Here is a 16,111-nt window from a genome sequence, read left to right as displayed (position 1 = left end):
CTCTAATGCATCCTTCAATTTTTTATAATTTGAAGATCCACATAATCTAGTATTAACTAAATATAATTTATAACTACAGATTGCAATGGTTTGAAAAATATATTTTGGATTAATACGGCGTATTGTCTAATTAAAGTATGACAATGAAACCCTTAAGTCATTGAATGATAAATGACGCACACAATCATGTTCCCGTTAACTTTATAATTAACATATGACAACAAGTGACTGACTCACATATTCTACAACAACACCACTAATACTTAAGGATTGTCACGTCGACGTGGTGGAATTCCGGTTGGTCGCCGCGAGCGTGCTGTACTGTCTCCCTCACTATGCGAATGGCCTCCACGGTCGGATTGCACGCCAAAGCGACGAATGTAATCTGTCCATGACCCGATCCCACCAACTCCCGAACCCATGTCCAGACTTCTACGTGGCGCTAATGAAATATTGCGCGCCAATCGTGGGCCACCATCCCCACGAGCTACCTGTTCCTCAACATCCCAACTGGCAATATGGGTATGCGTTTGGTGAGTTGGTGCAGTGGATCCCGATATGATAATGGGGGCTTCTTCGCCACCTCTCACAAAACTACGCGGTGGGTTATCTCGGCTATGCCCCCCGTCACTGTGCAACTCAGCTGGCCCAAGCGGTAGTCTAATTGGGCCCCATATCTCGAGCATGCTGGGGTAATGAGGCTCTGGATACTGGTAGTATCGTCTAGCCAACGGGTAGATCTACAACAGGTTCATATTGACAATCAATCAATGAAAAATAAATAGTAATTCGGAATAAACAGTTACTAGGTTGCAATAATTTAATTAAAGCGATAACATGACATACCCGTGTCGTATGTGGTCGTAGCTCATCAGGAAAATCCATACAAAATGTTTCAACATCATAATAAATTCCTGGTATCTGAGTGATTTCGTGGAACTGACGAAATCGCTCTTTCAATTCATAAAATTTCTGACGGACCTGATCTCGTGTGTAATGATACCCAAAATGCCGTCGTAATCCACGAACCCACTGGTTCATGTGTGCCTCCGCACGTCGATCATCTCTCATGGGGACTCGGGTGTTGTCATCCACAATCATCCACATTAAGCGCTGCTCAACATTTAATGTCCAATGCTCCTCCTGTGGAAAGCCAGCCCGTTCCAAGTATCTACGATATGCCATGTCTGCAAAAACTAATCTTAAAGTATAAAATATAAAACATGTATACACCAAGCTGATATCATAATTAAAATCTTATGAACATCTAAATTATATGTCGAACACATTTAAAGGTAGTAAAATAGGCTGAATGTAACGACATTAACCAATTTTGGATCACAATCCTCATTTCGTACTTGTTACACACTAGTCACAAGTTGCACATTAACATTACATTCGGATTGTCTACTTTACGTTTACCAATGCCTAGGTTGGATTATAAGATGCCCACATCTGCATTGCTATGTTGTCGCGGAATATGCGTTGTGCTTCTAGTTCAGTCACGGTTTGTGTTTCTAGTTCAGTCACGGTAGGATGTTCTCTATGGTAGAATGAATCCATATCGGGAGGAATTTCATCTTCTGGTTCGTTGAAAATAATGTCATCATGACTGAACCTACGGATGAAGTTATGAAGTGTACAACAAGCGATAACTAAATCCACTTGGTGCTGAAGAAGGTAGCTCGGCATCCCCCACTGTAATATTGGAAACCGCTTCTTCAGTACTCCAAAGCAACGCTCAATTACATTTCTTAAACGAGAATGGGCATGGTTAAATAGGTCCTGTGGGGTTCGATATCGGCGACCATGGCCCCTATACTCGGCTAGGTGGTATCGAGTACCTCTGTAAGGCGCAAGAAAACATTGATAGTTTGTAAATCCAGCATCCACTAGATAATACTTGCCTGCAGTACTTCATAAATTATTATCAGCATTGATAATATAAGAATTGCTTCTTTCTTAATAACTATGGAGTATAATGGAACTATGTTAACTTGTTTACTCACCATTTGGAGGAAAAGGGAAATTTTGGTCCTGTGATATAGCATGATTCAAGACACGTGCGTCAGCCGCACTCCCTTCCCACCCAGCATACACGTATGTAAAATTCATATCGAAGTCACAGATAGCCAAAACGTTTTGTGCTAGTCGTCCTTTACGAGATCGATATCGATTTTGATCTATCCGCGGGACCCATGCCGGCACCAAAGTCCCATCCATCGCTCCGACACAATCCTATGGTTCGTTGAAAAAAATATTAAAGTAATAATTGATAATAGTTATATGCCTATGAATTGCTTAGTAATTAGTTGACAATGCAAGGCGGCTTCTTGTAGATAATTAAGATACAACGTTTACCTTAAAGTAAGGGTAGAAATCTGAATTGGTAGCCACACTAGGATGAGTGTCTGTAAAATTTGGGCGAGTGATTAGTTCGGGTGCCATAGCGCACAATGCGGATAGCACTCGGTGGAATCTACGGTGAATAGTCTCAAGTGAGTGTTGGAATCGCTCCATATTGTCGCGTTGTCGTTTATGCATGCCGACCGTCTGCATGAAGAGTGCAACCTCCTCAACAGAGCTAACTCTCGAGGTCTGACCATGAGGCAACAATCCCCTAGAAGTTAGCGCATCAACTAAAGAGTAGAAGCATGGTTTTGTCATGCGAATATTGTCGTAAACCCTGCCCGTGTGTGGAGTTGTCATTATCTCAGCTACCCATCCTTCGCCTTGCAACGAACTAGTATTACGAGGGACATTTTCTCTAAATAGCTCCGGGCAGATCATATCTCTAAAAGCATAAAACTCTTCAGGGACAACAGATTCGTTGCACCGGTAACTGTTGATTGAGTAGAAGACTTAAACTAAAAAATTTGGTATGTGCAATGTTTTATTGAATATTGAATTAAATCCATATCAGGTCAGTTTTGGTGATTATTAATGTTTGTTTATCTAGTAGATTCTTTGTCAAGATATAAAAATTATTTTAAACTTACATTCTAAAAATAATAATTAAATTTATTTAGTTTTTAGATAATAAATAAAATGATAAAAATATTTAATACAAAAAAATATGTTCATAAAAATTAAATATTAAAGAAATTAAAAAAATATTCTGGTATTGATAAAACTACACTAAAAATCAAGTGGATAAAAAATAATTGGTTATTCTTTCAATTGTTCTTTCAAAAGCATTCTTTACAATGATTTTAGGGGGGTGTAAAATCAATCTTACACTCTAATGTACAAGTCACCTTCATGTTCACAATCTTATAACTACAACTCTAATTCACCTTTGTCTTTGCAGAAAGCAAAGAATCATTAAATTATATGTTATTTTTGTACCCATACTATGTATATATTAAATACAATAAAATATATAATAACAAATGTGATTCGATAATAAAAACTATAAATTACAAACAAAGCAAGTAATCAATCCATTAAAAAAGTTGTGCAACTCGCAAACTAGAACTTAGAACACCATTATTAAAACAACAAAATATCCTAATCAAACTTCAACTTCTTATATGCATATATATATATAAGCACATAAAAAAGCACTTAACATACATTTTTTTCAACAGAATTAAAAAAACCTTTTTTTTAAGAAAGAGAAATACAATATATTGAAGGCCATCAAGAAATTAACCAGCCAAACAGAGGACAATGACAAACAAGTCGAAGTAATTCATCATGCCAAGGTCAACAAGAAGCAAAACCAAATTAAGCATTTTTATCTTAAAATTTTGAAGAATATAACATTTAAGATCAAGATTAGTGAGCGAAAATTAAGATACATACCTTAATAACAAGAAAATGGTAAAGCCAAATGTTAGATGGATGAGAGTACTCGACCAATAATGTGTCAACAATTGCAATGCAATACTTTACTTCGACAGAATAAGCTCAACAGATAGAATGAAAGTGCAAATTGCATAAAGAGTTGTAACACATTATATAGAGAGAGGAGAGTACAATTCACGGGTAAATAGTAATTTCTTTCATTATATCTCCAAGTGACTAAGTGCAGAAAAAGTAAATAGCCGACAAATGTTTCAGAAGAGTACAGAGTATACAGAAATTGACTGAAAAGTTTCTGCAATGATACAAAGCACCACATGCAATGGCAGCAATTATTGATGGAAAAACAGTAGCCATCAATAATTATGAAAAGATTTCACCAACCATTTCTTATATTTGCCATAATTTTCATCTCATGATTCAATATGTTCCTTGGATGCTTGTATCAAGGTCCTCCAAGAGAAATAGCATTCTTAAATTCTAATTGATGCATTCTTTTCAGAAAGCAGGTCTCCTACATCACCAAATTAACGTTGAAGTTAGCACCATTCCAAATACTTGTTATCCATCTACTACTGTTATGATATTTACTGTAAGAAAATCCACAGAGCGATTCCTTTAGAATATGGAACATACCAGGCTTCGCAAATTGGCAAACTGAAAAGTTTTTTAGATCAACACGCTTCACTAACAAAGAGGCGCTCTTTATTTGGTCTTCAGTTGCTCGAGGTGCCATGGGATTTGTATCAGTGTGAAGCTGTAGATCCACCATATTGTTTTTAATTCTAAAGCAATGCTTGGATCAAATAGTTTATATAGAGGTGGGGATTCCTACACGATCGAGATAAAGAGAATAGAGAACCACTCCATAAACAAGACAAGAGAGTATTCGATAGACAAGTCCCTTCCTTGTTCCTACAAGTAAAGAGAAGAGATGGGCATCCGAGGAACGCAGTGGCTTGCTGGCTTTGTTTCAGTTCATCTTTCTTCTTCTTTTGTTGTTAAGCGTCCATAGGTGAATTTTTAGCTTTATCTATTTTTCTAAAAAAGAAATATGCGCCCCTCCCCTCTTTTCTGTTGAGTTCATCTCGTAAGAAGAAAAACCCATATTGGCCTACTTGGCCACGCGATTTCCGGCCAACGGCTTCTGTGGAGAGGACAAGGCAGCATATGCCAATGCCCGCCCGGGAAAATCCATTAGCAAAACGGAGAAGAGTTTGTGTGTTAAATCTGATTCCAGCCGTTTTCATAGGCAAACAAATTGTAATATTCAGGTTACACATTATGAGCAATGTGTAACTAACAACCACAAAATATTGTGAAGCAAAATAATATATGAACCCACAGCTCTAGCAATCTTTTTGTTCAGGATAGAAGATTCATTGAAATAAGAAGTGTTGAGGATAGAGGAATTTTCTCACTTCTTGAAACCCTTTTCTCTATTTGGAGAAAAATGGGCTGAAGAGCATTTGATAATCATCCAATTTGTGCGATTTCTGCGAGGAAAGCCGATGAAGGAAGACGATGAATAGAGGTATAGATCTGAAGAAGAAGGAAGACGATGAACAGAGGTGAAGGGCGATTTCTGCGAGTATCGATCTGAAGAAGAAGGAAGACGATGAACAGAGGGGCGATTTCTACGAGGAAAGCCGATGTCTGCGATAGAGGAAAGAGAAGAGGAAAGAGAAAATGTACGGCTGTAAATAAAAAAGTCAGTTTTGTTCCCCATATTTTTACAAAAACAACTAAAAATAAAATAGAAATAGGTAAAACAATGCATGCCAAACATTACATTGTTTTTGGGCCATCTCTGAGATGGCCCAAAAACGAACCCAAACATAAGTATCTTTTTAGAGCATATATATGTGCAATATTATTGTTCGAGAAAAATAGAAAATGGAAGTGGTAGTGAAGAAAACGGGACCCGTAACTCAAAAATGGGCCGGGGGTTTCTTCAGTTTATCTTCTTCTCCGCCCATCAAACTGCTGCTACTCCTCCCCCCTCTATCTTCAACTCTCACACTCCCCACTGCCTTCTCTCTCTCCCTAAAACCCTACACGCTTATCTCGTTCTCTCGCTCTAACACCCGTCTCTGTGCTTCCTATGTCTCTATCTACGCTCTCACTCCCACTCACGGGTCCAGAATCTCCACCGCTTGCAGCACAGAGAGGTAGAGAGACACATATTCGGATAATGAAGCCATCGGTTCTTCTCACAACCACTCCTTCCTCTCCTCATCCCAAGACCCTCTTCTTCACCCCATTTCTATCCTCAACCACCGCTCTCCGGCGCTCCTCGACCCATCTCCGCCGCGACCGCTGCAAAATCTCCAGAATCCGTTCTTCAGGGGAACCCTCTTCCCCCGCCGTCAAGCCGGATGTTTTTGGAGAGAAAAGGGAGCTCATGGGTTTGCAGTCCCTGGTTGACGCTATGTCTCCGCCCATCCGAATCGCTAGTTCTGTTCTTATCGTTGCTGCTGCGGTGGGTGCTGGATATGGACTCGGGTCCCGGTTTGGTGGGTCCCGCAATGCTGGCTTAGGTGGGGCTGTGATCGTTGGCGCTGCTGGCGCGGGGGCTGCCTATGCGCTGAATGCTTGCGTGCCGGAAGTCGCGGCTGCTAATTTGCACAATTATGTGGTGGGTTGTGATGATCCTGGGGCTATAAAGAAGGAAGATATTGAAGCCATTGCAAACAAGTAATTTTAAGTTTTTCCTACATTCTTTGAATTTTCTTGATGGTTAATTATCTGATTTTGCTCCAAAAATACTTCACAGTTTTTTTCCTGGTATTCTTTATGTGTTGATGAAGATGATAGATATTCTTTATTGTGTTGGCTGATGATCATTAGTCATATATATTAATTAGTTTAACTTGTCCTATGACTTATGAGATCTTTTTGGATCTGCTTCAAGAAGAAGTATTCTGAAAAACAATCATGAATGTAATTAGGGGTCCAACCACAGTAGTAACTGGAAAGTGCCATTCAATGAGTAACAAAAAATTAATATGTTTTGATGCAATAGAATTTGTGAAATACCATTAATCCAAACCATATGTTACTGTGTTATAGATCAAAAAGGATACTTTGTTAGTTATATCATTCTAGGTGTTATTTTTGTTTCTTGTAACACATAAGTAAAAAGTTCTAGATGTGCCAGTGAGATAAGCATCTCTGTTCCCTTCTTCATCTTCATATAAAGTGGAAATGCAAATGATTCTAGTCTTGAATACTTGCTAGGTGGTGTATCTGATGGGAAAGGTAAGACCGTGAAGGCGTATGGCTTGGATATATTCTCTGTCGATAGGGGCGAAAGAAGGATTTACTCCCAATTTGTTGGGAACTTGAGTTCTGTGACCATAGATGTATACAAATTCAGTTCTATTTCCTTCATGTGATGTTAACACTAACTAGCATTCTACGTCAGGGTATATAATGCAGGTATTCATAAATTCTACGTACCAGACCATAATAGACAAACTAAGGTTGACACAATATTTAATTTTGGAAAAACTTTGACACGAAATTCACCTATTAACAACTGATGCTTCCACACTCTGTTCGCTTCCTGTTAGTATTGTCATCATTATTTTTCCCTTTTTGTTAGTTCTGTCTGTTCCTGCCTCTGCTTGTTTGACCAATTGTTTGATATCATTCTGTTGTCTTATGCTTGAACTGCTGTTTTGCATCATGAGCTTATTATATTCTTTGTTTTCTTACTTCTGTCTTATGATACAACCTTGTGTAATCTTCCAGATATGGTGTTAGCAAACAGAATGAGGCATTTAATGCAGAGCTTTGTGATATTTATTGCCGGTAAGGAGGATTTTCTTTTGAGCTTTAGTACTTAAGGACCAGTGTTTTTGTGCAATTAGAGAACTTACTCCTACTATTCTGCATTTTTAGATTTGTATCTGCTGTTCTTCCTCCTGAAAGTGAAGATCTCAAAGGTGATGAAGTTGAGACCATCATTAAATTCAAAAGCTCATTGGGCATTGATGACCCAGATGCTGCAGCCATGCACATGGAGGTAGCTCTGCATCTATTACTTGAGTTTACAGTGAAATAAGAATGCTTCTGGTTGAATGAGTAAATGGAGATCATTTGTTTCAACTTTTTAATCTACAATCTCTCAGATTGGTAGGCGAATTTTCAGGCAAAGACTTGAAACTGGGGATCGTGATGCTGATATGGCACAACGTCGGGTATGATACTGTTTAGTCACATGAATGTGATATATTTGGTTTGCTACATCTGAACTTTTAAAGATATGGAGCTTGACCATTTTTGATGTTTCCAGTGCAGGCATTTCAGAAACTGATATACGTCTCAAACCTTGTTTTTGGAGAAGCGTCTGGTTTCTTGTTGCCTTGGAAACGTGTGTTCAAGGTCACTGATGCTCAGGTAATTAACCATTGCAATATTTTCAATTTACTCTATTTCCCCGAAAAAGTAAGTGAATTATCTGAATTCTTATTTATATTGGATTAGCAAACCATTGTAACATGAACGTTTTTCATTGTCTTCATTTTCTATTTTCCTATTGCCTTCTGTCTATCAGGTAGAGGTTGCTGTCCGGGACAATGCCCAGAGGTTATATTCCTACAAGCTTGACTCAATTTCCCAAGGTAGATCGGGTTTAGTTTATGAATATTACAAATTTTTTGATATCATCTTCTGATAAGAGAAATTGTTTTTGGTAAAAGCTTTCCATTACTCATCACTCTGCTTTCTCTCCCCAATTCTGAATTCTCTCAACTTTCTACATTATGCTTAAGTGGTTACTAGTAGTAAGTGTATCGAAAAGTATGGCATACCTTTGTACTTTTCCTTTTAAGCATTTTGAAGCGTGGCATGTAAATGCTCTGCATGTCGTGTAGCACTATCCGATGCAGATACAGGTCTTTCTGTAGGACCACCTAAGCTTTCAAGGCTATTCTGGTTACCTTATCTTATCATGATCTCCTATTTATCGTCGTCTGGTGTCAATAAGGTCACTTTTGTTGCTATACTAACACCTTGACTGATGAGTTGTAATAGGGTAGAAATGCAACATTAATGTGGCTTTAATTGTTTTCTAGATGTTGATGTGACTCAGCTGATCAGCCTTAGAGAAGCCCAACTTCTATATCGACTTTCTGATGAGGTATTGTCTTCAGTGAATTATTATAATACTAAAACAAGTTCCAAATTCCCATAATCTGTGTGAAAGATCTTTTACTGAACAACAATATACACATGCATTCAATGTTTGACATGTCATTGTATCTTGTAATAAAACATCTATCTATATTTTGCAGCTTGCTGAAAATATGTTTAGGGACCATACAAGAAAGCTTGTGGAGCAAAATATATCGGCAGCTCTCAGTGTATTGAAGTCCAGAAGTAGATCAGCGTATGAACAGTATTATGTACTTGAAATATAGAAGCATGCAAGAAATTTTGGTTTTGAGAAACTCTTTTCGGTAGAGAAGAGCAAAGAACAAGTTGCATGATAAGTCAAAATTTCATTGCTAGGCTGCTGCCAAACTTGCGCAAGTTCTTGGGATAAGCATGGCTCTGCAGTTGAACATGTTAACTGATTAGTGCTTCAGTTCTCTTCATCAAATGTTGTTTCATTTTTCTTTTAACGAGAATGATTACAACAAAGTATCTTTGCAGCTTTGTCTAATAGGTGAGAATCAGTTGTTAATAAAAGTATGAAACATCTGTGCTTCGAGTCAAAACTACCCAATCTGGCAAACATGGTTAGACCTAAATCTAACTCTAATCAGATAACGATTTTGTGCCTAGTTTTGTCTTGTTAAACATTCTGCTCCTGATGAGTGACTTTTGTTTGTAGTGTTACAGTTATAATTACAGCACAGACTTAGTGATGTTGTGGTTGCATGACTGTATTTGGTAGTTTTTCTGTGAGCTCTGTATAATTATAATTTTTCTTATACCTTTTAGCCTTAAATAGTTCTGAAGGCTTGTTGACCAGTCTTTGATCAAACATTTTAGCCTATGAGTTGCCTAACCATGTGTATATTTAGCAGGCAACCTGTGCTTGAGGAGCTTGATAAGATACTGGCTTTTAATAATCTGCTAATCTCACTAAAAAACCATCCTGATGCGAGTCGTTTTGCTCGGGGGGTTGGGCCTGTATCCTTAATAGGTATGGTCACCAAGCAACTTGTAATTTGTTTTGTAAGGACCTTGGTTCTGGCTTTGATACTGTTATCTTTTCTGTAACTAGACTTTTCTGTGGTTCCTTTTTCGTAATTTTATCTTTTAGTGTTTTTCCTATGTAAACTTGTTAAGTTGAGCTGTTGCGTATTTTGGTTCAGGTGGAGAGTATGATGGTGATAGAAAGATGGATGATTTGAAGCTTTTATACAGAGCCTATATAACGGATGCTCTGTCGGGGGGTCGAATGGAAGAAAACAAGGTGCATCATGAATTATTGCATGTTAAATTGTCTTAAAGTACAGTTAACTGTTTTCAATTACGCAATATGATATCCACACATGAAGTCTTTCTTTTATTTCCCAACTTCCCAGCAACAGAGACTATGTAGAGTGGCATTGGGATGTATGGTATTGATCTATCATTTCCTAGTTTCCTGAGTCAGTAGTAGTGGCCAACTAGGTAGTGTGGTAACTTAAATTCTCAAAGATGGAAAGAATAAAGAATGCAGGAAAGATCTAAAACAGAAAGAAAAACTAAATGAAGAAACCATGAGGGAATATTTGGGAGTTTGTGCTGTTTGGCTTCCTATTCAACGACTGGGTGAATTGGGAATGAGGGGTTGGGGAATTTTGGGTTCTGCCTCAGTTAGCTTAACACTTTCATAGTGTTTGGATTCGTTTTCTGTGTGTTTCATTGTGTTTTGTGGATATATAGAGAGAAAAACAAAGATAAATAAGTATGTGTCACAGATAATATGTATTTTTTGATTTGTTTTTGGAGATAATTTAAAATTAGTATTGTATGTTTAATGTTGTGTTTTGGGAGACAAAAATTACTGTTCATTGTGAAATCATGTCTTTTTTATATACTTTTATGTATATGTGTGTGTATATATATGTATGTATTTATGCTAAAACAGAGATAAGGTGTTTCTGTATGACTGCAAACATTGCGTATGCTGAAAACAAATATAGTGTTTGTTTTCTTCTCCTCTCATCTTTACTGTCTATGAAGAGATGTGGAATCTGGACTTGGTTCTTGGGCCATCCAGTTTAATGTTAACAGAAGGGCTACTTAACCTGTGAAAATAACCTATTGCCACCACTTGCTTTAATTTTAGATGGATTGGCCCAATATGAGTTTTGAGATTTTATTAAATAGCATCATTCATTTGAATAAACACTCTTAAGATGCCCCCCGTTCTCAAAAGATTTGAACTTTGTCACTTTAACACCACCCTCTCGCTCCCTCTCCCACTCGTTCACCTGCCTACTTGACTTAATGCTTGTGTCATAATCTTTCATAAATTTGTAAAACAATGTGTTTATATGATTAGGGGATCAACTTGTTGGATTTAGTAATTCTGATATATGACTTTTACTCTGGATAATAATTTTGGATGTTAACTATGTGATATTACAACCACATTGTTGTTGCTTATGCACATCATACATATTTGAGTTTTTTCCTTTTCATACTTCTTTTTTCATTCTACTTTCTTAATCGACTTCTCATTTATGTCACCCTTTTGTTCTGGTTGTAGCTTGCTGCACTGAATCAATTGAGGAATATATTTGGTTTAGGGAGACGAGAAGCTGAGTCCATTGCACTGGAAGTCACCTCTCAAGTCTATCGTAGACGTCTTCAGCAGGCTGTATCTAAGGGTGAATTGATGAATGCTGAAAGTAAAGCAGCCTATCTTCAAAATCTATGCGAAGAGCTGCACTTTGATCCAGAGAAGGCCATACAGATTCATGAAGGTTTGATTTAATACATAGGCTTTCTCATAGAAGACTTAAACATTTTTAGTTGTCTTGCTATCTTGTGATGTACTTAATGAAACACATAACCTCTCGGTTGTGTAAGTATAACCGATAACGTGATCTTTACTGTATCTTCATGGTTAACAATTTGGTTGTGAAAGAATTTTTGTTCTTGTAATGGTTAGAAATTTACCGGAGGAAACTTCAGCAACTAGTGGCCGATAAAGGTGAACTCAGTGATGAGGATGTCAAAACATTGGAACAGATACAGATCATGTTCTGCATTCCAAAGCAAACTGTTGAAGCAGCCCATGCAGATATCTGTGGCCGTGTGTTTGAGAAGGTAATGCTGTTCATCTTTATGGCCTTAGATTCATTATTTTGTTTACCATTGAGGTGGACCAGAACAGAATTTCATCCTGTTTGTAAGTAGGGAATCAGAAACTTTTGTTGTTGAACCTTCATACAGTATCCTACCACAGCTCTATATGCTCTCAAGTGGTTGAGTGTATTACCTGATTATGAAACTGGAAAAGCTAAAGAAAGGTAAATATTAGCGATTGAGATTTCTATGACTGGACTCCACTCATTTGACACGGTTGATTCAGTTTCTTGTGGGAGTATCAGGGCTTTTGTTCTAAGACTCAGACAATTCTCTTGGCAGATGCATTTTTTTCTTTAATCGTATAGCGAAGATAAGTTCACACCAAATCATTTGGAACAGAATTGTCTAATACACGCCTGAAAGGTCTTTGGCCCTCTAATATTATTTAAATGATAGGATGTGATATATCTTGGGTTCAAAAAGTTAATGGTTTTTGTTTTTATTGGGTGTGGATACGCGGGCACTAGCCACTAAGCCAGCCTAAGAATCTTTACTAATTGATTAATATATAAGTTTTATCTATTTCAGACCAGGGATATTCTCATGTACTACATTTTAAGTAATAAGTAAGTAGGTTTTAATGAGCCTTAAGTTGAGATTCTCTTTTCCCATTTCTACCAGCATTCTATAGAGTAAGAATGGAGTGTTCTTTTAGCCTTTGTTGTAGTTCTTGAAATGCACGATAAGATTAAAATGAATGTCTTAGTATTTCGAATATAAAATTCTTTCATTTTAATTTATTAATATTAAGAATACAAATTCTTGTCCATAGCTTTTCATGAGAATTCTTCAAGGTCTTTATGTAGTTAATGTTACCTTTTTTCTTGACTTGAGTGTATATTTGAGAAGGTTACTGAATTATGTATCCCATTACTCTGGGGTTGCTTCAATATTTGAGAAGGTTACTTCTCTTTTCTCCTTTCTGCAGTTATCCTCTGGCTCTACAACTGCAAATCCTTCTCTCTCACATAATTTTTGGAACTGCTTCAATATTTGTGCTGCTTACCCTTTTAGTTCAATCACTTACTCTTTATGCTGTCTGCTATGTTTTATTCAAACTTGCAATTTCTTGGCTTTGGAACCAAAAATTTCCTATAGTTTCCACTCTATAAGCGCTATAACCTACGTGACTCTGTGTTTCTTTTTGATGCTTATGGATAAAGGTTATTCATTCTATTTCTCTGTGTTTTGTGATAATTTTCAATCTGTAATGCAATCCTTGGACTTGATAATTATCTGCTTATGTTCAAGAGTGCATGATTGTTTAATCGGATATCCAACCACTTCAACAGGTTGTCAAGGAAGCAGTTGAAGCAGGTGTAAATGGGTATGATGCAGAGATTAAGAAGTCTGTCCGAAAGGCTGCATTTGGTTTGCGCTTGACCAGGGAGGTTGCAATGTCTATTGCTAGTAAAGCAGTAAGTATAGATGTTCCAGGATATTCTGATAGTATGTCATGGTTAACTGTTTTTGTGATGGTTTGTTCTCAATATTTGGGTGCATTCAGGTCCGTAGGATTTTTATCAGCTATATTCAACGTGCAAGAGCAGCTGGTAGCCGTACCGAATCTGCGAAAGAACTCAAAAAGATGATAGCTTTCAATAGCTTGGTTGTCACTGAATTAGTTGCAGATATCAAAGGTGAATCTGCTGATACTCCTCCCACTGAAGAGCAAACCACAAAGGAAGAACAGAAAGCAGAGGATGATGAGGAATGGGAATCCTTGCAGTCACTCCGTAAAGCTCGACCGAGCAAGGACATTAGTGGAAAACCGAGCCAGAAGGAGATAAATCTTAGAGATGACCTTCCAGACAGGGATAGAGCTGACCTTTACAAAACATACTTACTATTTTGTCTAACAGGTGAAGTGACCAGGATTCCTTTTGGAGCCCAAATCACCACAAAGAAGGACGATTCTGAGTATCTGTTGTTGAACCAACTTGGGGGCATACTCGGTTTGACTGACAAAGAGATTGTTGAAGTACACAGGGGTTTAGCTGAACAGGCTTTCAGGCAGGAAGCTGAGAATCTTCTGGCTGATGGACAATTGACAAAACAGAGGATTGAGCAGCTGAATGAGTTGCAGAAGAGCGTTGGTTTGCCACCTCAATATGCACAAAAGATCATAAAAAGCATCACCTCTACAAAATTGTCAGCAGCTCTTGAAACTGCTGTTGGTCGGGGGAGGCTTAGCATAAAGGAAATTAGAGAACTGAAAGAAAATGGAGTTGATGTAGACAACATGATCTCTGAAAGCCTACGAGAGAATCTCTTCAAAAAGACTATTGATGATATTTTCTCGTCTGGTACTGGTGACTTTGACGAAGAGGAAGTGTATGAGAAAATCCCCAAAGATCTCAATATTGACGCCAAGAAGGCCAAGGGAGTTGTGCATGAACTTGCTCGGAATAGATTATCGAATTCACTTGTTCAGGCAGTGGCGCTACTGCGACAGAGGAATCATCAAGGAGTTGTAAGTCTTACTATTCTGGTTGCTTGATGCAGTCCTCTGAAATCCTCAAAATGAATGGATAATTATATCACGAGAAATCCTTAGATTTTAAAAAAATTGCAGTGGCATTACATTACATTACGGATTCCCTCCTGGCTATCAGGTTTTTAAGAGGAAATCTATAATGTAAAATATGACTGCAGCCCAGGCAGTGTAAATTTTCATAATTGAGGGTACTCATTAATAGTATGCCTAAACCTAAGCAACTGTCCCTATAATTATTCCTGAACTGTAGTTATCCCTGATATTAATATGAAATGATTCTCCTCTCTAACAGCTTAAGCTTTTAGACGAGGTTGTCGTTTAATATGGTAACCAAGGTCCTAGGTTTGAATTTCTTTTCCTCCAATTTAAAAAGAAATGTTTCACCTGCAAGGTTTGCACATGACGGGGCGTGTTAAGATGTTAATTTTAAACAATTTTCAACATCTAACTGTTTAAGCTTTTAGATGAGTTGTTCATTTATCTTAAACACATTACTCAGTTGCCTTTGTACAATCTTGTAGGTTAATTCTCTCAATGACTTGTTAGCCTGCGATAAAGCCGTACCCTCAACCCCATTGTCATGGGAGGTGCCCGAGGAACTGGCTGATCTGTTCCTCATATACATGAAAAATGACCCAGCAGCTGATAAGGTGGCCAGAATACAGTATCTACTGGATATCAGCGACTCAACAGCAGAAGCTTTAAAAGCTGTTAAAGATAAAGGATTACCAAATGGAGCAACAACTGAAGAAGAGTTTGTATTCTAAATTTGACATTTTAGTTAGTTCAACTCCAATAGTTTGCTTTCCAGCTTTGGTTTTGAGAGTGTTGATGTGTACCAATTTTGTCTAATATTATTACTGTGGAACATGTTAAGCAGGATGGTTGAGTGAAATATTGATAGATCTCTACCGCTAAAAGCGGCTGCATAAAGCATCTGTTTGAGTTGAAAATTTGCTCAGAACATTGATGGTGATATCTATGGTTTTGTAGAAATTTCAACTGAAGTTTCGCGTATTCTGGCAATCTTGAAAGCAAAATTTCCTTTGTGGTTTTATTTTGCAGCTTTTTTAATCAAAGTCAAAATATTGTGAAGATATTCTGATTTCTATTAGAAGTTTTGTATTCAGAATGTATATTTGTGATCACATTCAAATGGAAAGTATGCTCCATATTACTGCACAATGCATATCTATTAGTTGAAACCTGAAAGGGTAAGTTTCACTTTATCCCCTTCTAATGTAGTCTTGTTCTGTGGTACTTTCTGCCTTCAATTTATTTCGGCGAGTTTTATAGAATTAAAAAATTAGGGTAAAAGTATAATTGGCCCCTTAAGTTTCTACTATTCTAAAAAATTAGGGTAAAAGTGTAATTGGCCCCTTAAGTTTCTACTTAGAGTTACTGTTGTCCCTTAACTTCATTTATTGGCTCCAAAGTTTAGTTTGTCTCAGTTTAGTTTCTGTGACTATCTCAGTTAAAAAAATGGCT

At 37.4% G+C, this 16,111-nt stretch overlaps 2 protein-coding genes across 3 annotated transcripts; one reads left to right on the top strand and one right to left on the bottom strand.

The window, feature by feature from the left end:
• Nucleotides 1,429–4,579, bottom strand: LOC105163980 (putative nuclease HARBI1). Its single transcript, XM_011082517.1, has 6 exons — nucleotides 4,444–4,579; nucleotides 3,808–3,896; nucleotides 3,682–3,743; nucleotides 2,362–2,842; nucleotides 2,010–2,238; nucleotides 1,429–1,907 (listed from the first exon to the last, which is right to left on the bottom strand). Exons 1-6 carry the CDS (start codon nucleotides 4,577–4,579, stop codon nucleotides 1,429–1,431), a joined length of 1,476 nt encoding a protein of 491 aa, XP_011080819.1.
• LOC105163870 (protein TIC110, chloroplastic) lies at nucleotides 5,741–15,680 on the top strand. 2 transcript variants are annotated; one of them, XM_011082372.2, is made up of 15 exons: nucleotides 5,741–6,504; nucleotides 7,564–7,623; nucleotides 7,714–7,837; nucleotides 7,944–8,012; nucleotides 8,113–8,211; nucleotides 8,369–8,435; nucleotides 8,889–8,953; nucleotides 9,108–9,202; nucleotides 9,846–9,964; nucleotides 10,137–10,237; nucleotides 11,522–11,738; nucleotides 11,927–12,084; nucleotides 13,419–13,544; nucleotides 13,634–14,599; nucleotides 15,145–15,680. In XM_011082372.2, exons 1-15 carry the CDS (start codon nucleotides 5,912–5,914, stop codon nucleotides 15,388–15,390), a joined length of 3,105 nt encoding a protein of 1,034 aa, XP_011080674.1. In that variant the 5' UTR covers nucleotides 5,741–5,911; the 3' UTR covers nucleotides 15,391–15,680. The 2 variants fall into 2 exon arrangements, with proteins under 2 accessions (XP_011080674.1, XP_020550269.1); XM_020694610.1 differs by having other exon boundaries at nucleotides 9,843–9,964.

Source organism: Sesamum indicum, linkage group LG6, assembly GCF_000512975.1.
Source record: "Sesamum indicum cultivar Zhongzhi No. 13 linkage group LG6, S_indicum_v1.0, whole genome shotgun sequence".
Lineage (NCBI taxonomy): Eukaryota > Viridiplantae > Streptophyta > Magnoliopsida > Lamiales > Pedaliaceae > Sesamum > Sesamum indicum.
This window is presented reverse-complemented; position numbering and strand designations above follow the sequence as displayed.